Source organism: Triturus cristatus, chromosome 2_1 (assembly GCF_964204655.1).
Source record: "Triturus cristatus chromosome 2_1, aTriCri1.1, whole genome shotgun sequence".
Lineage (NCBI taxonomy): Eukaryota > Metazoa > Chordata > Amphibia > Caudata > Salamandridae > Triturus > Triturus cristatus.
In genome coordinates this window covers 128,617,822-128,640,574 of record NC_140581.1, presented here as the reverse complement: position 1 = coordinate 128,640,574, position 22,753 = coordinate 128,617,822, and the positions used below count along the sequence as shown (strand labels likewise).

The window sequence follows — 22,753 nt, the reverse complement described above, 5'->3', positions numbered from 1 at the left end:
CCAGGAGCTGGCCTCCATGATATCCCGAGCCTCCTGCGGGGGCCGTCCTGCCTTCCTGAGCTTGGGCACAGGCGGGCCTCCCGCTGCTGCCTTCCTGAATGTATGAAAGAGGCCCGCCCGGCTGGGCTGAGGCTCCGCCATCTTGATTGAGGCCTCTGGTGGAGGATTGTTGCCTGACCCCTTGTCCAAAATAGGCAGATTCGCCAATTTGGAGCTCGCGAGCTGGAGGGTCTAGACTGCGGGCCATTTCTGGCTCCCTACTTCTTTTGGGTCAGGTTATTTGGCGGTCTGGCTTTCTTCCTGAGGAACTTTGGGCGTACAACCCATATCCTGGCCCAGACACCAACTCCTCCGTGGGTCCCTTCATCTGCCTCCTCTCCCATTCTGGCCTCTGAGGGGACATTGGGACTTACCTCTGGACTGCTGCTTTGTGCCCCAAGAGACTTTGACCCTAATGGGAGTGCGGTGCCCACCCCCCCTATCTTTGACCCTGGACCTATAGACCTATACAATCTTGACCGTGGAACAGCGGTGCCTGCCCTGTCCGTAGTCATCCTCCGTCGGGGTTCCTGTGGAGCATGGGTCCTGGGAGAACATGCCCAGTGCCAAAACTGGAAACGAGACACCTGCTGCTTCCTCCAGGGACGCCACAGTCCCGACCATGTGGGTGAAATCGACCTCCTCTACCTCGGCCCTGCCAGATCCCCCATTGGCCTCTACTTTAAGAGAACCCACTTTAAATCCTCTCACGCAGGCCTTTATGACTAACTTCTTACAGAAAATAAAAGCAGAGATTGGCTCCTCAAGTCAGACTTTAAAGCTTCCCTCCATGATCATAGGCGCGATGTGGTGGAGATCGGTGGCAGAGTTGTTGACCTTGAACGCACTCTGGACACGAGGATGGAGGATCAGGAGAACCTATGGCGCAGGATGAAAACACTGCAGGAGGAACATATAGAACTCCAAGTGAAACCGGAAGACTTAGAAAGCAGGAGGAGCAACCTCCTCATTAGGGGGATCCCCAGGGGCGTGGAGGGGTCAGACATCGTGACGTACACGTCGGTTTTGCTCCAGGCTGTTAGAGGCGACGATGATGCCGCTCCATGTGCCCTAGATGGAGCCCACTGGGTGGCGGCCTAACGGGGCTGTCCGGACTTTGTGCCGGACATTCTCACTGGGGTGCACTCCTTTACAGAGTAAGAAGCAATCCTACTTGCAGGCAGGGACAAGGCGGAGCTTACCTACAATGGCCACCGAATCCAGATCTTCCAAGACCTCTCCACTGTGACACTTTTTTACGTTGGAGGGACTTTAAACCAGTCACTGACAAGCCGCAAGAGCTTGACATCAAGTATCAATGTGGCCATCCCTTTGCCCTGATCTTTGTATGGGAAGGCAAATGTAGATCAATTTACTCATTACAGGAGGCTCAACAACTGCTCCACATCTCAAAGGAATCTCGCCCCATCAGCCCAGACCTGCGCCATACACGGCCCAGAGACCCCATACGCCCGGAGTGGGCAACTGTCCTGCGCCCAAGACACAGGTCCCAAACCAAAGGAAAGTCGACTCTCCAAGTTAAGCAGGACATCATACAGCACCTACGCTCCATGGGATGCTCAATCGCCCACCCTCTCCTTCGGCCTCTACGGCTTCCCTCCCACACACAACTTGATTATGGAGGCAATTAGTTGGCATGTATTGGCTGACCCCGGGCGCCTGCCCTGAAGGCCCCCTTGCTACCACATGCAGACGTGAGACGTGCAAGGCACGATATCCGTGTTGGACAGAGCAGGTGTCTCCCATTCTCGCAGCAATTCATGCCCATAACTGAATTAACGCTCTCTCGGGTCAAAGAGAGATTATTTCTTTGCCTGTGTTGATGGCCGGCTGCAGGGTCTGGACACCGGAACCTGCAAAGAAGATTCTCTTGGCTCTCCCCTCCATTCAACATGTCCCCAAGGGAAGTGACTATCCCAGAATGGACCTAGTTATTACTAATGAACCATTCCAGTAATTGAATGGCTATCTATGGCCTTTTTGTATTTATTGTGGTTGTTCTTCCCTTTTCCTTTCCCTCTGTTCTGACCCTGGGGTTTGCTGGTCGCTATAACCTTTTCCCTGCTACCTCTCTTCGCCATGGGGGGCATGTTCTACTATGGGCTGCTGAGCGATTGGAATCAAGCGCACTACGTCCCTCGCTCCACCCTTAAACTTGCGGACAGCTGGGCCTTTTGTGATTGAATAGAGATGGGTACACTGCACATTGTCATACCCCACACGAATAATCACGATACAGACTAAATTTCTCTCACTAAATGTGAAAGGTCTCTACGGCCCCAACAAGCGCAGACTGCAAGACCCGGATATTATCTTTCTACAAGAAACACATCTCCTGCACTCAGACACACACTGCATGGCGTACCCCAAAAACCCCACTCAATACTGGGCATCCTCAACAACAAGAACAGCAGGGGTGGGCATCCTTTTCAAGGCGGGTCTTCACTTACAAAGGGGTGGCGTGTGCCGCAAGACGTGATGGGTATCTATCTTAACATCAGCTCACAGATTAAAAACAGACCCCTCACCTTGGTTAATATTTACGCCCCTAACCAATCGCAGGACCTATACCGTAGAAACCTCCTTAACGATATACCCCCACAGGATGACTAGCGGTTGCTCATTGGGGGGGGACTTCAATTTGGTATTGGACTCGGAGATAGATCAAAGTACGACTACCTTTTAGGGAGCCGGGGCCGCATCGGCAGCCTTGAAGAGGAGGGACATCACGGCTTTGGGCTTTGTAGATGCATGGCGGTACAAATCCCCGGACGCACAAGACTACACGTTCTTCTCCCGCGTCCACCGTTCGTACTCACGTATGGACTACTTTTTCTTATCACCCCCTCCTCCGGTCCCTTGAGTCGGCAAGTATCTCTGACATATCCATCTTGGACCATGCGTACCTCGACATGACCCAGACGGGGGTTGGGAGGGCGTCCCACTCTATACCGTGTTGGCAGCTTTTCCCCTCATATCCTTCGCAATCCAGTCAATATCGCAGAGCTCTGGCAAGAGATCCAAGCCTATTTCGAGGCTAATGCCCTCCCGGACACTAAGAAGCACATCTTGTGGCTTTAAGGTGACCATCCGTGGCACTATCACATCCATCATGATTGCCCATACTCGAGAAGCCCGGCTTAATGAAACTGGACTGACCAGAGATATTACGACCCTGGAGTGCTTGGATCACGCTGCTCCCTCGAGACGGCACAAGAAGCAGTTAGCATTACTACGTGGCCAACTACGAGCAATGATGGTAAACAAAGCGGTGCGCTCACTCCTCACTAAAACAAAAATATTACGAAGGAGGGGACAAGGTCGGCTTCCTCTTGGCCCGCCGGATCCGTCCCCGAATCTCTGAAACCCATATCTCCAAGGTAAAAAATTAGGATGGTACATGGGCCACATCTAAAACCGACAAACAGCGAGCATTTAATAGATTCTACTCTGCCCTCTATGGCCAAGGGGACGCTTCCCCAGGTGAGGTGGGCCCTTCTTTTCTTCATGCCCATGGCTACCGCAGATCTGCCCATACATATAGCTTGGAATCCCCGTTTACACTAGACGAGATGCGCCGGGCGCTGAAAGACCTGCCAATGGGCAAAACCTCGGACCCATATGGGCTCACAGAGTTCTTCCAGCACCTATTCTTGCACCAAATACATGACCACCTTTTAAACCCTTTTAACTCTTTTACTGATAAGACTAGCCTGAGGCCCACGATGACTATAGGCAAGATTATTTTAATACCCAAGCTGGGGAAGGACCAGTCGCTTTGTGTGTCGTACCGGCCCATTTCTCTCCTCAACACGGATGCCAAGATTTACACTAAGCTCTTGGCAAACCGACTGGAACCTTATCTACCCGGCCTGGTCGATTTCGAGAAAGTTAGATTCATTCGCCAGCGACAGGGAGCGGACAATATTCGGCTCCTGTCCCACTTGGATGGAAAAGGTCCAGCGACGGGATATCCCAGCGTGCCTCCTCTTCCTGGATGCCGAGAAAGCCTTTGACAAGGTGGACTGGTCCTTTCTCGAAGCGGTACATCTGAATATTGGGCTCGGGCCTAGATATCCCGGATAATGGCATCCTATGTTTCTCCCACCGCGCAAATCCAAGTCAACGGTCTTCTCTCTGCTCCAGTCCAAATCCGCAGGGGCACCTGACAGAGATGCCCACTCTCCCCTCTACTTTTCACTCTAGCAGTGGAACTCCTGGCAAAAGCAATCCGCCAGGCATCTGACATTAAGGATATCCCCATTTAGCTGTGATGAGCACAATGTCGCGCTGTTCGCGGATAACCTTTTGCTGACCTTGTCCAATCCCAGCGAATCTTTCCCTGCCTTGATTTTGCTTCTTCATACATTCGAACAAATCTCAGGGCTTAAGATTAATACTGCCAAATCGCAGACATTGAACTTAACACTTTGGCCACAGGAGGTCTTGGAACTGCAGTCACTCGCCCCATTCCAATGGGCGACCCGCTCGATCTGGTCCTTGGGTCTTAACATGACATGCACGCTGGCTACATGGTCCCAAGCTAATTGGCTGTAATGCCGATGCTCTGCCTGACAAGATCTAAGGCATTGGAAGCTACTCCCCATGTCGTGGCTTGGACGACTTAATGCGGTGAAGATGTTGATACTGCTGAAAGTGCTCTATCTTTTCCAAAACCCCGCCCACGCCCATTTCCCAGATAGCCATCAAGGGCCTTCAGAGGGACATAAACACTTTTAGTTGGGGAAAAGGTCGTCCACGATTCTCAAATAAAATACTTATGCTACCCCGAGATCGTGGGGGACTTGCCTGGCCCAATCTGCTTGTTTATTTCTGGGCCGCTCACCTCCGCTACATTTCTGAATGAGTGATCCCCGAAAGCGAAAAACAGTGGTTCCATATGGACAGAGTGGTGGCTTGCAGACCACTCTGGTGATGAAAACAGGCCCCAGCTAGGCCCGCAGAATACAAGGGTTCGCTCTCCTGTAACAAAAGTTAGAAGGAAGTTGGCACGGAAGCTGCAAATACAAAGACAAAGTTTATTAACCCTTAAGGGTGGTCCTACAACCCATACAACACTCTTCAGTATTGCATAGAGTAGCACAAAGAACTTGCGTACGCGGTCCCCTTTTATACACAACAGAGGGGCTCATAAGTGGGTGGATACAACATGAGGCAAAGTTCTTTACCTTTTATGGACATTTTCGATACAGAATCAATATGTGGGCGGGGACGACAATGTCCTGAGCCCGCGAAAACATGGTCAAGCAAGGACTAACTGATAACAGATGTGGTCAAGTCTGGGCATGCGCCAGACGGACAAAGGAGCTATTTATAGACTGTTACTAGGCAGATTACAAGAGCAACTAACGAGAAGGTAGGACTCTTCTCGTGCACAGCACGTGGAGACATGACAATACAAGATGGAGTCCAGACATTAGTCAACATAAGACAAGGAACATTTTCTAAGGAAGGGGAATTCATGTCTTTAGTAAATGCTTAATCATATCGCCGTTTTAGTTTTCAACACTGGGACCTGGTTTACATTGCTACCCCTACAAAAACTGTTTTGGCTATATGGGACAAGCTCGCTGTCACTAGGGGTCTCACTTCCTTCCCCTCCCCCAATACTCCGGTATCCCGGAACCTCCTAAGGTAGGCCCAAGTTAGCGTTTTTACTTGTCTTGGTAGTGAAATACTGCTAATTTAGTTTTCCACCGCAGCAAGGCTTATCTCTCACATATGTTAGCATTGGACCTGCCGTGTAACATTTTAGAAGTGTATCTTCCAGTTGGGAACTGATAAAAAAAATTGGAGTTTGGTGTCTCTGGACCCACAAATTATAAATACATCTTTTAGTAAAGTTGGTTTTTAAATTGCAGGTCTGAAAATGCCACTTTTAGAAAGTTGTGTCAACAAATTAGGGACAAAGGGGTAGGTTTAGTTAGGTCCAGTGTACATACCCCGTCAACTACTGATGCAAAAAGGTACACAGTTCCTCTAGTCGAGAAAGTGAGAGATGGGGGGGAAAAGGGGGAACAAAGGGGGAACAAAGGGATGTAGTGTCAGGGAGAATAAGGCCTGGTCATGAGTAGTACAGGTCAAGAAAGTAAAGGGGGGAAAAAAAACCTTTTTGGAACTAGGGCTCTCACACACCCAGCAAGCTAGGTGTCATGCTTCATCATTTGAGCCTGCCCCTCGTCAGGTCGGCGCTGCAATTTCTGACGGGCTCCCAATATTGGGGCTCTTTGGCGGGGATCTTTTGTTCCTGCCGAAGGGTGCCGTGGGGGTAAGGGGCCCTAGAATGTGTAGATGTAAATGAATGTATAAAATAGGTACTGTTAGTCCACACGTGAATTTTATTAAAGTGGTAAACAGCCTAATTAAAAACAATGAAAGTTGAGGTGGGTATAGGCACTAGTGATTATGTAGCTAGTTATGCTTACCCTACTCTCAAGAAGATCGACATGTTTCGTGCCTTGGTAGCCAAAAAATGGTCAGGGCACTTCCTCAGGATCAATAATAAGGACTATCTAAAAACAAAAGGTAAGTGACTAATCTACATACCTAGCAGGTGCAATAAGGTAACCTACAAGGGAAGACAAAAAACAACAACAAAAAAACGTGACAATAAACAACACATTGGAATGCACTCACATGATGACACAGACTCTAGTCATTAGGAGGCTCATAGTAAAGGGGACAAACAAGGGTGCAGGGAAATAACATTCACCCAGGTGGAAGGTGTAAAGTTGTTCACAGTAATGTGATAATCAATGCAGTAAACAGAATGATTCAATCAAAGCAGTAGAGGGAAAACTCACCTAAACTGCTATTAAGGCAATCTTGCAGCAGAGACCGGCGGGTATGATGGACTCCAATGTGGGTCCTAAAGATTAATGCCGGAAGGGTGAGGAAAAAGGATTAAAATAAATGTAGAAACCCGCGGAACCGGTACTAACAAGCATTTGCAATGCAATTGGTCTCGCCTTTGGGACCTCATATGCATTTAGCTATGCAGCACATTAGCCTGGGTGCTGAAACATCTATTGTTATTTAACATGGAGGGAAAGTAAGCACCAAACTGTAGAACATGCCAGATATGGGAACACATGGAGAGAAATACTGCCTATCAGTGGAAAATTGTATTGTCCAAAGCTCTGTTTTTAATATAAAATCAGCCCCTCCGGTGGTTATATCGCTGAAAATACAAGATTTGAAAGAAATATTATCGTCTATGGGTGCTCGTTGAATACAAGTTTCTATTGCCTGGAATAAAGGGAATGCTAAAGTGATTCTGGTATTTTACTGAACTCTGCTTGCAGCATACAGTGAAAAAACAGAAGGTAATAGTAGTCCCTGTTGGCATTGCAATATGCCCAGGTTAAGCTACTTAAACACGCCCAGCAGAGCCATTTTTGCTACCAGAGTTAAAAATATACAAAGCACCAATTTGTGTGCTGTTAACTTCTTCACCAACGAGGAAAAAAATGAGATTAATAAACTCATTAGGGTCCCGCAAAACTTCATTCATGCCCTCCAGACAACCAGCACTATCGATCATATAGCTAACCTCAGAACTCCTTCAATGCCACATCCTATGAAGGTATCAACCCAACCCCAATAGTGAAATCCATCGCCCTTTGGGCCATGTTCGTGCTTTAAAAAACACTATCAATAAACAACCAGCAATAGAACTAGCAACCAGTTCTCCGGCGGTGGAAGAAAAAAAAGGAGAACGTGAGCAATGCAGAATGAAAGAACAGTGAGAGAAAGAGAATTAAATATTATACACATAGGCGGAGAGTGTGTGAGGGAGAGAGAATAAAAGAGTGAATGGGAGACAGAAATAAAGAGCGAGACACTGACGAGGATAGGTGAGAGGGAGGGAGGGAGGAGAGATTTGGGAGACCAAGAGAAGGAGCAATTAGGGAACAGAGAGGGGCTTAAAGAGAATGAATAACCGTGAAGAACTGATCGATGCACTTTATGAGAAGGAAAGAAAAGGCTCACTACTGAGAACCAGTCAGAGAGAAACTGAGGGAAACTAAGACAAGTGATAGACGTAGATAAAAAGAAAGAGACTGAGAATGTGAGAGACTTAGGGAGAAAAAGAAAGAGTAAGGCTGACCAAGATGGTGACAGACAAAGAGAGCAAACATTGAGAGAGAGATATGAAACAGACATTAAGTGAGGTGAAGAGAGAAGAGTTGGGCGGTAAGAAGAGACACCGAGGGAGTGACTGGGACAGATAATGAGTCAGGATCGGAGACAAAATAGAGAGGGGGCGGACAGCTAGCAGAGGAGGCTGAAGAATGGAGTGGCAGGTTGAGAGAGAACGACATTGAGTACGAGAGACGGAAGGTTATACTGACTGGGAAAGAGTGGTCTGAGGAGTTTGGAATACTGAGGGCTGAAGAGGGAGCCTGTGAGAGGCTGGCGTGAGAGGCAGAGGGCGGGAGAGAGGCAGAGGGCAGAAGAGACAGTCAGAGAGGGGAGGCAGAGAATAGGGGGGGGGGGGTCTGCCCAGGAGCCTGGCCTCTGCTCAGACCGTGCACAGTGCACCTCTGTCAGGCTCCTGCTGTGTGTGCCGTGGTAAAACCTGCCCCGGGGTGAAGTGGTCCCTCGCTCTTCACGTGCTGACAACAAGGCGGCAATGCACACGATGCAAACTTTCACGTCACCACTATTAATAAGGCAAAGCATGTGTGACAGACATGACCGGAGATGCAAGGCTAGCCCATTAAGGCGGGGGGCACCTCAGAGAGGTCCCGTTAAAGTTAAAAAATACACAGTAAAAACAGCACTGCGACCTAGCCATGCCGATCTCAGGAGCAACGAAAGGACGCCTCAGCTTGTTACCCATACAATATACGGCCTCTCTGCTCACATCCGGAACTAGGTAGGCATGGAGATAAAAAAAACAATGCCGTCGGCCACCGCACCGGTTTCTCTCTTTCAGATGGTGGATGCAGTAATCTTTATACACTCGCATGATGCCTACCTCATCAAAGCTCATAAATGCCCTGTGGATACATGCAGCGAGCTGTTCAAGTACCATGCAGTCCAGTGTGCCTTAAAAAGCACTTAGCACAGGGTTACGAAGTTAGACTCATTTGCTTTGACACTCTTTGAAAGCAGGAAGTGAAGTTCGTCTCCTACGCTATCCGGAACCTGCACCGCTGCTGACAGCAGGGCACAATCTTCCACAAACAACTCTGCTGCATCCGCTCAGGTGTCCAGAGGCTGTGAGCTGTTCGGTGCTGTTTGTGTTAACGTGAGCACACATCCAGGCGGGGCCGTCCAGTGCCAGACAGTCATTGGACACACACTCGATGACAGCAGCCTGAAACCAGTGTCTCTAACCCTGTCCTAATCACATGCGCAATAGAAACGGCTCTCTTACGCATGCGTGGGGGTGTCTTTCTGTGTGTTCACGAAGCGTTAGGGCTTTAACGCTTTGTGAGCAGTGCACACAGAAAGACATCCCCACGCATGCGTAAGAGAGCCGTTTCTATTGCGCATGTGATTAGGACAGGTCAGGCAAAATATAGTGCAAAGTCACCCACCAATCACAGGACAAACAAGCATTGAAAATGCAATAGGACTCGTATTTACGGGAGACCTATTGCATTTTCAACGGAAGTGCGGGCATCAGAGAAGGCACGAGGGGGAGGGGGTGGGGGGGTAGTTGTGGTTCAAGAACTTACAGACTGTGGCAGGGTACAGGGAGAGGCAGGGGAACAAAAGCGTTTTTAAAGTAAAGGGGCTGATAGCCTCGGAAGAACAAAAATGACATCATGGCCGTCAGGAGGCGGGACTAACAAGCCAAAAACCAATCTTAATGCTGAATGTCTGATTGAAGCCAATCAAAAAGAAGGCCGGAAAGTAGGCGGAGCTTCCCCCCACTATAGTGTATACTGCATGTCTCGCAAAGCGAACAGCGCGCTGCGCTGCAACGCTATGCGAGACCTAAAAAGGAGTATGGAGGGTCAATCCACGAAGCCCACGGAGGTGAGAGAGACCAAGGAGAGTCAGGGCGGCCCATCACCTCGTAGTAAACTAACACAGGCGGTATGGTGTGGAGCCATGGTAACCCAGCAAAACAAGGGGCAGGCGGCCTTGATAGCAGTTTAGGTGAGTTTTCCCTCTACTGCTTTGATTGAATCATTCCGTTTACTGCATTGATTGTTTTTATCACATTACTGTGAACAACTTTACACCTTCCACCTGGTTGAATGTTATTTCCCTGCACCCTTGTTTGTCCCCTTTACTATGAGCCTCCTAATGACAAGAGTCCGTGTCATCATGTGAGTGCATTCCAATGTGTTGTTTATTGTCACGTTTTTTTGTTTGTTGTTTTTTTGTCTTCCCTTGTAGGTTACCTTATTGCACCTGCTAGGTATGTAGATTAGTCACTTACCTTTTGTTGTAAATAGTCCTTACTATTGATCCTGAGGAAGTGCCCTGACCATTTTTTGGCTACCAAGGCACGAAACATGTCGATCTTCTTGAGAGTAAGGTAAGCATAACTAGCTACATAATCACTAGTGCCTATACCCACCTCAACTTTCATTGTTTTTAATTAGGCTGTTTACCACTTTAATAAAATTCACTTGTGGACTAACAGTACCTATTTTATACATTCATTTACATCTACACATTGTAGGGCCCCTTACCCCCACGGCACCCTTCGGCAGGAACAAAAGATCCCCGCCAAAGAGCCCCAATATTGGGAGCCCGTCAGGAATTGCAGCGCCGACCTGACGAGGGGCAGGCTCAAATGATGAAGCATGACACCTAGCTTGCTGGGTGTGTGAGAGCCCTAGTTCCAAAAAGGGTTTTCCCCCCCTTTACTTTCTTGACCTGTACTACTCATGACCAGGCCTTATTCTCCGTGACACGTGACAGTACATCCCTTTGTTCCCCCTTTTCCCCCCCATCTCTCACGTTCTCGACTAGAGGAACTGTGTACCTTTTTGCACTTTTAGAAAGTTGTCATTTTCTTTCTTTTACCATTCTGTGACTCTGAGGTCAGGAGGCCAGTAGGGCCATTTGTGCATTCTCTCCAGACAGTAACACAAAGGAAGCTGAGGTGGACCCTGCATATCGTGATGGCCCATCACCAGGCTGATGAGTCTTCCAGAGCTAGAGTGGTGGGAGGTGTTGACACTGACACCGGAATCGGTCTGTTCCTGTCCTCACACACAGAAGTCTTCTCTCTCTGTAGTGTGTCTGGAGCCAGGACAGGGAAAGGCAGGGCCTTGTTCACTACAAAGACTTTGCTTTGAAGTTTGCATACTTCAGAGGCTGAAATGGGTATAAATACTGGACTTGTGACACCAAATACTCAAAACACTTCTGGGTTGAGGACCTTCTGCCAGGAATAAGCTAACAGGAGGGACTAACACTTTGCTGTTTGGTTTGATGTGTTGGCCTACTGCTTGCGGCTTCTTTCCTGAGAGTGAAAGGACTGGACTTTTCTTTCTACATCCTGCTTCCAAGGGAAGTCTCAGGGCCATCAAAGACTTCTTGCCAAGTGGTGCCAAATTCAGTTTCTGGGCCTTTGAAAGTGAGTTCTGGTGATTTCAAGAAGAAAATCGACTCCCAGCATCAATCCAAACCAGCTCATCACTGCAAAACTCGACGCATCGCTGCTGCCAGCGCCGGAGCATCGTCCGTGGCTTACAACTCAGGCCCCAGCTTTCCTTCGCAGGGCATCAGAAAAATAGCCACTACGTGAGTTTCGAGCACCGCATCACGAAAGTCCATGAGACACAGCTCTGACTCAGACGCAGCACCTGCTTCATCGCTGTGGAACCAACGCAGCGCGACTGGGTTTTAGATGCATCGTCCCTGGGTGTCGATTTTTTCCCTTGACATTGCACAGCAGTAAGGAACCGACACATCACCTCCCCTGCAACAGTAAGAAACTGATGCATCACCTCGCCTGTAGCAGTAAGGAACCGACGTATCACCTGTTTTTTCGTCCTTGATTTTTGACGCATCTAAGGTACTTTGTCCTGATCAAGCTCATCCATTGAGTGTGATAAACTAAACTTGCTTTAATCTTTTAAAAGTGATATCTTGACTTTTCTATGTTGGTTTTTTGACGTTTTGGTCTTATTTTATTCCGATAAATATTGGCTATTTTTCTAAACTGGTGGGGACTTGTGTGTGTGTGTGTGTATGTGAGAACACACAGACACTTTATACAATGCCTCTGGGATAAGCCTGACTGCTCGTGCCAAGCTACCAAGAGGGTGAGTAGGGGTTATCTTAGGTGTGTAACTTACCCTGACCAGAGTGAAGGTCCCTACTTGGATGGGGTGCAAACCACTGCCAACTATAGACCCCATTTCTAACAATGATGTTTATTTAGACAGGGCCCAGTAGCATGATGAGATACTTTGTGTCCGCGCTGCTGTTTTTAAGTATGTGGCCTAACTTTTTTAACATTGCCAAATAAAATGGAACATAAAATAGTCTATTGCGCACCTTTTTTAGAAGACCTGTGTGGGTTAGTAGCAGCAATTCTGCATACTGTTTCGCCAAGCTTGAATTCATACAATTTTGACAAGTTTGATATTCTTTATTCTTCAGCTTGGTCGCTTTTAATGTAGTTATTTACTCAGATAATTTGCAAATGGTTCAATACACTGCAGTCCTTTTGAACTTTTACCATATTGTGTGTTACCCTTACAAATTGATTGTTTGTGTTTTTAGATTGTAGATGGGGACAGATGTAATTACTTGAATACGGTCTAATACAAGCACCTTTTGAGCTAGTTTTTAGTATTATATCATTTTGCTTTAAATTCCATAATGTTCTAGCATGATTGAGATGAATACAAAGTATGATTGGAGTGCACTGGAGAATTTCTGAAGCAATGCGCCAGGCATGCTTTCCCACCTTGGTCACTCTGATGTTAGGGGTGAGAAGGACAGTGGCAGTTATCGCTAAGGCATAGAAGAGGGTGCAGATATGACCCCCTGCAGATCCCTAATTGGCATCCATGATTATTATGAACATACCTCATTTGCTTCCTGCATGAATTATGTTCAAAGACACATTAGTGGGGTCCCCTTACCCTTGTTTGATGTATCGAAAGCCTCAGCCTCGACTAATGGAGCATCAGTAGCAGCTCATGGTGACCTGTTGTTAAAGAACTGGAATGTAGATTCAATTCGAAGGTCTTCAGCTTTAGATATTTAATAATGATGCTTGTCTCTTTGGTCCCAAACTAGAGGACAAGTAGCATCTTTTCAAGGAATGAAACACTCCTATTTTTTCAGACATCACTAATCGAAATCATGTGGTTTGTAACATAAATCCTCATTCTTACACCCATCCAGAAGGCAGCAGTATCTGGAGCAGTTTTTCACATTTCAGGGAAAAGCCTTTTCTGGCGGTAGTCCAATAAACTGAATCAGGATTTATCTGAAAAGAACCCTCACTCCTGACGAGCCCTGTACTTGCCAGTTGGAGGAAAAATTCAGTGTTTTGGGAAGGAATGGGAAATATCCACTTCAGACCATCAGCCTTGGATACTTTTAATAGAAGATACAAGATAGAACTCCATTCTTTTTCTCCAGATTCAAAGATCATTCCTACTCCCTTTCCAAAGTTTCCCATCAAGAGAGCACTGAAGCAAGAGATATTTGCCCTGGTGGAAATGCAAGTGATATTCCCTGTTGTGATTCCAAAATAAGAGATGGAATGTAATCAATAATTTTTCTAGCGCTCAAATGGCATGTGAATTTCAGATGGTTATAGATCTTAAGACATTCAACAAATGCGTAATGAATGTCCCATTCAAAATGGAGATATTGCAGAGAATCATCCCGCTAGTTCCTACAAGCCTGTTTTTTGTCCCCAACAGATATGATATATGCTTATTCAGTTTTCCCACATAACTATTGCAAGTTGCCACTAGAGATTCCTAACATGTTATTTTAAGGATCAACACTGGCAGTTCAGAGCTCTTTCTTTCAGTCTCCGTCAGTTCCAAGAGTCTTCATAAAGGTGGTGGCCCCATTGTAGCAAGGAATACCAATTGTTTCATATGTCGGTGACTGGTTGAGCTGTGGGGCAACAACAGGCCAGAAACTACAACTTGAAACATCAATGAACTGCCTAAATCACTATGGGCATCCACTCAATCTTCCAAAATATCATGTACTTCCATCCAAGGACATGAGCTTCAGAGGAGTCGGGATGAGAATGCACCTGAACAAGCGCTACTTACCAGAGTCAAATGGTTTATTACCTTTTGTCTTATCTGTTTGCGCCTCAGGATGACCCATGAAGAAGGTTGGTGGAAGTTTGTGGTCATATGGCGGTTTGTATGATAACAATGCAGTGGGATACACTTCATCCTTTGTCTCCTCTTTGGCATTTGCAGAAGCATTAGAGTCCAACTTTTCAGTTCACAAATACCATTGGTCTTATATCAGCAGAGAAAAAATTGGCGCTCGATTGATGATTTGATCTGATGAATCTGGCCAAAGGTATGACTATGGATCCAGATACCCCATTAGTCCTGTGACGAAGTACGCAACTACACTCCCGGTTCGTCAACTGTGAGTCACGGGACCTAGCAGCACACTGGATTGCTGTATCACGGATCTCCAGGAGATTAATTGACCCTGGCTCTGGCCAAACTCGGCTTTTCTCCGTGTGTGCTGCAACAACTCATCAAATTTGTATGAGCACTTTGGACTTTCTGAATTCTATAAGTCCATATTTACTGATTTTACTTGAATATTTGACTCGTCCCCCATGTCAGCCGGGACGGAAGTACAACCGGCGGAGTGATCGATTCTTTATGTGTTTCACGCCATAGAGCCCTGAAGAAGTCTTGGGTTTTGATCCTGACGAAACAAGTGTTGGCTGGGCAAATCGATCTTCAATAAACACAAGGACACTAGAGACCTGGAGTGTTCTACGATTATTTCACTTGTTTTCTACTGTTTATTAGCACTGAATTGAAATGTTGTGATACTTAAGTTTGACAGTACTAGTTCTGCAGTCCACTGTAATTGTGTGCACATGCCTCTACATTATAAACTTAAGGCCCTTTTTTGTGTCTGCTTGAAGGGTTCAGGGTTATCCCTTCGCCTGTAGCACCATTCGATATCCTGAATATCTTAACACATTGCGTAGATAAGGAGGCGCCAGCGCATACCGTACAAAATCAAACCCGTCTTCTGCATCCACCCCATTAGTCCTAATACCAGATGCCAGCTCCCTAGTTTGGGGAGCAGGATTAGACTGTGTCATGCCAAGCCATTGGTCTTTAATACAAAGTCATCAATCCTTAACCTGGAGTGAACAAACAGCAGCCCTTTGTTTTCAACATTATGTTTGGCTGCAGATTAAACATTGCAATGCTTTGGTGAGGTCAAGTAATGCGGGAAATGTGGTAAATATAAACCACCAAGGCAGCACTCTTTCCAAGTCATTGAATGCAGTTTCAGTTCAACTGGGGGCTTGGATGGAAGCACACGTCTTGTCCCTGGTGGCAGCTCACACAAGGGACAAGATGACGTTTAAGCATATAATTTAATCAGGCTTTTCCATCCTCCCAGAATTTGTTTCCGTCGCCAACGATTTCCCAGAAGGTGTGCAGGTGGTTCAGCACCAATTTTTCATGATCGATTTTCTTCCAAGAGCAGTGCACAGCTGCCCAGATTCTGCTCACGCACTACAGAAATAAGGGCTTGAAGGATTGATGGGCTATTAGTGAAGAGGCTTTGGAATATATTGTATATCTTCACTCTGTTTGCTTTCATTCTAAAACTCTTGAAAAAAATTCAGGATGGAGGATCAGAAATTATTGTGGTAGTTTCCATATGGCCTGTAAGATCCTGTTTCCTCCTGGACAATCAGTAGTTGTTTATTCTCCATGGATCCTTCCTCTAGCTCCATCTCCATTCCAGTCCTTAATTCTGTAGTTTTCAATCCGAGTGTTTGTTGGTTTGGAAGATGATAGGCTAGACTTGCAAAGCAACGGACTGCCGCCACATCTGGGTCAAGTTATCCCCAATCTTTGAAGCACTTCTACTTTGAACTTCTAAACTAGATACCAGGCGTGATTTCACAAGTGGTGTACCGCACACTCTGTTTCTGATGTTACCTGTGCTCTGTCTTCCATGTTGCAGTTCTTATAAGACTATTTTCCATGGAATATATCATTATCCACCTCAAAGACACCGTGAACTGAAATAATGGCTTTCCACAAGTCTGGAATGCGGTTTAAGGAGAGTGAGGTGTTGGAGTACGTTTTGTTTAAGAGTTTTTCACTTTCCAGACTGTGGCACTTGAAGGATAACATGGAGGACAAGGAGAGGTATAGGGCCAAACACAAATCTTTATTGTTCCTTCCTGTAACAAATAGTCTCTATCGTTGGGTCTTGGGTCCTCTGGCGTGGGTACTTGGGCTTCGGTCCAAGTCAAGGGGATAGGCCCCTGGGGTAAAAACAAAAGAGAGATGTCCACACATATGTTTTTGAAGGGTTAAGGAGTGAGGGGGTTAGCAAACACCCGGATTTACCACCACCAGTGTCGCGCTTGTTTATAGCCTATCACGGTTCTGTCAGTTACCGTTAACCCCATCCCTTTTCCACCAGAGGCGGTCATGTACCTCTGTGAGCCACACTCCTCCAGGAGCACGGCTAGATCTCTTGCTTTGCCGGAGTGGTGTCCGGCTCCCTTCTTTTTTTTTTTTTTTTTTTTTTTTTTGAAACCGTTTATTACAGAATCCCAAAAATATACAAAGATGGGCCTACAACCTTCAGGCCGACCGCTAGCAAGCGGAAGGAGCATGTGATACAGACAATAGCACGCATGCCGCGGCAGAGAGAAAGTCACAGGAGTTGGAAGAAGCGTTGGCAGCCACACCATCCGGACCTCACAAAACGGTTTCTTTTTAATATAAATAACAACAAAAAACAAATCCACAAGGCAACCCACAATCGGAAACAGCAGCATGTGCTCCCCGAGGAGGGGGACCCCACTAGCCCATAGGAGTATCGAGGGGGGAAAAAGGTCAGGACGGGGACTAAGTAGACTCATTGCCCAGAACCGGGAAGACAAACTGGCTAAGGAGACGGGGCCGGTGACGGATCGGGCAATAACGGCGGGGTACAGATTCCCCCACTGTAGGCGTTCCAGGGGCCCCATACTTTCACCCATGTCCCAGGCTTACCTCTCGCAACATACACCACCTTTTCCCGAAACATGCACCAATCCATGTTATCCTTCCACGCCGAGACAGTCGGCGACCTCTGGGAACCCCACAGTTGAGCAATGTCACGTTTGGCCACCATATATCCCAGAGTCACCCACCACGTCTGCGGCACCGAGTAGTCGGTTGGCTCCCACACATTCAGAAGACATCTCCTCGCCTCGGGCAGCAGCGGCACACGCGTAACCACCCGCAAAACCTCATGCACACCACGCCAGAATCGCGCCACATCCGGGCATTCCCATAAAATATGGAGAAAGGTCCCCAAAGAGCCACACCCACGCTTACACAACCCGTCCACAGCATAGCCCATACGCATCAGCCTCGGCCCCGTAACATAGACCCTATGGAGTATCTTGAGCTGGACGAAGCGAAGGCGGGCCGGTATGGCCACCTCTTTCGGGGAGGCCACCGCAGACACCCAGTCCTCGTCATCCAGCTCCAGTCCATCGGCAACCCATGCCTCACGAAGGCTAGTCAGCAGTCCCGAACGGTCATTGATAAGTTTTTTATAAATTAATGAAATCGTGCCGTCCGGTACATGCCCATCCAGCACTCTATCTTCCAGCGGGGAGTACTCCGGGATGGAGGCGACGTCCGGAAAGACGGAGCACAACGCATGACGAATCTGCAGATATCGAAAATACTCCCTGTCCTGCAGCTGGAATTCTGTCTGCAGCACATCGAACGTCTTGAATCCCCCCCTCGTCCAGAGATCGCCCACCCTGCTGATGCCTATCATGTCCCACTTCTCAAAGCCCTTCGAGGTCCACAGGGAGCCCAGCCGCTCAGATGCGTATAGTGGCGTCGCCCGGGTCAAGCGGTCCCTCCACCCCATCGCCACGTTAGCCGCGTGCCACACTCGTACCATGACCCGCGTGGGGCCCGTCAGACGTGCGTCGAGCGAGCTAGAGTAAAGCGCCCGATTATAATCACCACCCGGCAGTAACATCTTATCCATTTCAAAGGCAGGGTTTAGAGCGGGCCCGTACAGGCCGTGATTGATCGCAGCCAGCTGGGAGGCCCAATAATATCGCTTGATATCCGGGAAGGCGACCCCCCCGTCGTACCACGGGAGCGTCAGCTTCGCCAGGGCGATACGCGGTCTACCCTCCCAAAACAGTCGGCGCTGCAGACTCTCCACCTCGCGAAAGTAGCGCGCCGGGACGATGTCCATTGTGTTCTGTAAAGCGTACAGGAAACGTGGCAGCGACATCATCTTAAACAATGCCGCCCGGCCGAGCGGCGAGAGTGGCAAGCGCCTCCAACGCGCGACGTCCTCCTTCAGGCGCTGGAGGGGGGGAAGCAAATTCTGACTATATCGGGTTTCCGCGTCCAGGGTAATGAAGACACCCAGGTACCTAAATCCCCGCGGGGCGATCTGGATAGGACAACCCCGCGGAAGGATAGGATCCTCCCCAGAGAGAACATACACACACGATTTAGCCCAGTTGATGACAACCAGTACTATCAGTGATTTACGTGGGGAAGCCAGGTACAGAAGAATATCATCAGCGTATAGAGATACACGGTCCTCATACTCAGGGGTCCAACGGAGACCACGAATAGAAGGATGCCACCGCAGCCACTCCGCCAGGGGCTCCAAGGCAAGCGCGAAAAGGAGCGGTGATAACGGGCAGCCCTGCCGCGTGCCCCTGCCCAGCTCGAACGGAGCCGACACTCTACCGTTCACAACCACCTGTGCCAGCGGTCTCGAGTACAACAATTTTACCCAACCGATGAATCCTGGGCCAAACCCAAACTTCGCGAGTGTCGCCCAAATATATGGCCACTCAAGTGTGTCAAACGCCATAGTGGCGTCCAAGGACGCCAAAATGGCCGGCTCCCGTATGAACGGGACACGTGCGAGCACCCCATGCAAGCGCCGCAGGTTAAGCGCAGTGTTGCGATGAGGGATAAAGCCGGACTGATCCTGGTGAATCAAGTCGCACACCACGCCAACCAGCCGAGTAGCCAACACCTTGGCGAGAATTTTGGGCTCCGCATTCAACAGCGAGATAGGCCTATAGGATGTGACCCGGTCCCGCGGCCTCGCCTCCTTATGAATAACCACAATAGTAGCCAGACGCTGGTCTAGCGGGAGGGAACCCGCCGAGTGGGCCGCGAGGAACATACCGGCTCCCTTCTTGGTGTTCTGGGATAACTCCTCGGTCGGATGTCCCTTTCCGGTGTCTTCTTCACAAGATTAGCTTCCACCTGCAACCGAACTCAGGCCTCGTCACGTCCTGTAGCTCCGAACTCTTCTGGTCTTCCGTTCTCGAGCCCTCCTCCGCAGGAGGGAGGTCGGCTATGAAGTCTTTTTCGGGGTCATCAGGACTTCTGATTGGTCCTTGTGACCCTGTCACATGGGACGGCCCGGAATCCCGGAAGCCGAGTCAATGAAAAGCTTCGTCTAGTTCACCTACAGTTACGTCTATGGGAGACTGGAAACAGAGTAGAGGAGAGACATAAGACCTACTCTACATTCTATGTCTCCTCTTTGGTGTCTTCCTCTTGTGCTCAAATCCCTTCAAGTCATCTCTTTGGATTAAGTACTTTCCCTTGATATAACATTTGTTCCGTTTAAGGAAGCCTTCTGGTGGCGATTACTTCAGCTTGTAGAGTTCTTTTATCATATACCCGCTTGTGCCATCTGCTCTTCTTGAGTTTTTTTCAGAACAGAGTGATATTAAAATATGTACTTTCTTTCCTTCCCAAGATTAACTCTTCTGTTCATACTTCTCAGGAGATAGTTTTATAGACATTCTTTCCTTCTCATTTCTCAGAGTAGGATTTGTTGCACTCCCATAATATCAAAAGAGTGTTGTTGCTTTATCTTGACTGATCTCATCCCTCTCTAGGTAATCTGACCCTTCGTTTGTGACGTAGGGTTCATCTAAGAGTAAGCAGGTGGATTAATTGTCCTAATTTGTTCAGGACAGGATAGTCCTTTTCCTGAAAGGATTCAAGGACAATCGGCAAGGGGTGTGTCTGCTACCTGGACAGATACTCCTGGGATTTCTTTGAAAGAAATATGCAGTTCTGGGACTTGGGCTTTTCACCATACTTTCATTTTGCTTCATCTTTTTCAGAGAATTCTAAATGATGAACAAAAATTTGTTTCAAGGTTCTTAATTCTTTAAGGCCATAAGCTTGTTTCTCATGATAATTATGTTTTGATTTCGATTCTATTGTTTGAATCCCCACGTACGAATAAAAATATTGTTTTTGCATTAGGTGACTGCTATTTACTTATTTATATTGTCAAAGGCCTACAAATAACGACGAGGGACATAGAAGTAATAACCTGATTGCATACCGATAATCTTCATTACTCTTAGTCCTATTCATCAGTCATGGTGTCCTTCTCCCCCTTTCTCACTTATAAGGCCTGCAACAGGGCTTAATAATGACGGGAGGATGTTGGGATTTCTATCATGGTCCTTAGCCTGGGGTGGGTGTGCTAACATTTTCAGCACTCCTGGGGCCGTACTATGGAAAGTGCCCTGAGCGCACACAGGGCATGTGCGCCCACTTTGGGCGCCCCCGGGTCACTTTGGTATTACAGAAAGGGCTGCAGATGCTTGTGCTTCCCTTTCTGTAATACAGATAGCAGTTGTGCACATATAGCGCCAGTGCTATCACCAGAAGGTATTCCCTCATTTGCATGGGGGCGTGGCCCTAGCAAACTGGGGAGTCCCTTTGCATCTGCACCCGCCCCGAATTATAGACACCGGCGCTGAGGCAAAGAAGCTGTCAGGGAGCACACTGACAGTGTGCCCCCTAAAATGTAGCACACTGTCAATGCGTCCTGTGATGGCAGTCCTCTGGAGGGGGGAAAGAGGGTCCTATGGACCCCCCAGACATCCCCTTTGTAGGCAGGTGTGGTCACTTACTACACCTGCCTGCAGGGAGATCTCTCTCCCCTCTTAAAAGTGCAGGCACGTTGCCACCTGCACAGTGAAACACGGAGCGGCTGCTTAATGCCGCTTTGTATTTCATTTGAATGCGCTGCCACCCAAGGCAGCACAACTTTGCGGCTTCCCTGTGGCAGCGCATGCTTGTTCACAGCATACCTGGTTAAGGTGCGCCGTGGCGCAAACAGGGAAAGTGCACCATATGTGTAATAGGGCCCCTGGCTTTGCCTGTCTCCGAGTTGATGTTCACCTCACAGGTAATGACTGGAACTAGTAAGACTAAGAGTATTGAAGATTAACTGTAAGCAATCGGGTCCTTTTGGACTTTTTTTTATAATAAATACCCCAATGTATAATATTTTCATTAGGAGCATGGCATACTGCACATGCCGCATATTAATGCACCGTGTCGTCTATGTAGCATTTGCTGATTTGTCTACCTTTAGAAAGGGATATTTTAAACATGACTAAATCAAATTAATACTTCCGTTATTATTTCTCAATTAATAATAACATTTAGGAAAGAGGGGACGAAATCACTTGTATGTTTGTAACGTTTATTTTATTTTATCACATTGGAAACATTCAAATCAATTTCATCATACAGATCTATCCATCATAATCAACATAACTTGCAAAATTTACGTTTGACTGCAGTTTGTACAAAATATTTCAGTCTTGCATCATCATTATATCACATATCACATCTAACATGTCATTCTTTTCATGAGACGCCTTCCTACCCGCACCTATCATACCTAGTCACTCACACTTTACTCATTCATCATAGAGATTTGAGCATGCCATGGCAATAACATGTATTCTATGTATTGATTGTGCTATTAATATTATTAAGTTCTCCTCTCATTGATAGCCACTTCTTGTCCCCGTATCTTACACTCCATAGAATCTATGAAAGAATTTTACTTTGTGGTTCTAATTTTGTAGTTTGGTTTAGCTTTTCTATGCATAAAAACAGCGCGGGTGTAAATTAAGAATTGCTTCAGGGGCCATTATCTATTGCTGACGTCACCAACATGCGACAGGTGCGTTGTGTTTATTTTTCAGAAACGTCCCCAGGGGTGACGGAAGTAAACTTCGTAGACAAGCCTGCTGCAGAACGTCACAAGATCATCTCGTGGGAGCAGGTGGGTTTTGTCCATTTTAAGTTCTTGGTGCAGCACATCACTTGCCCTGTGCCTGGAAGCTTGCCATGATCTAGAAAAAACATTGGAAAACAAGCCATTAAAAACATAGAAATAATGAATTGTAGCATTTATATTACTTTTAAATGTGACAAGCTAGCATGATTTGGATAGCGCCAAGATTTAAACCCTGTAGGATTTTGTATTTCCGTGTGGTATGAGCATAAATGTCTTATAGGGGCAGCCAGAGGTAGCAGCTGCACTTCCTTGCTCTGCTTTTTAAACTACTGCTCCCAGAGGGCGTAAAGGCTGCAGGATGAAGAGGAGGAAGTAAAGAGGACCCTGTTTATTTTCCATTCCTCTAACCTATCAGCAGCAAATA

At 47.4% G+C, this 22,753-nt stretch overlaps 1 protein-coding gene across 1 annotated transcript in view; it reads left to right on the top strand.

Annotated features, from left to right (window-relative positions):
- Nucleotides 1-22,753, top strand: part of TPGS2 (tubulin polyglutamylase complex subunit 2) — a 129,383-nt gene that overhangs the window by 7,518 nt on the left and 99,112 nt on the right. The window contains exon 2 of the mRNA XM_085628920.1: nucleotides 22,295-22,374. Coding sequence (XP_085485046.1) covers nucleotides 22,295-22,374 — 80 coding nt within the window. The remainder of the gene's footprint in view (nucleotides 1-22,294; nucleotides 22,375-22,753) is intronic.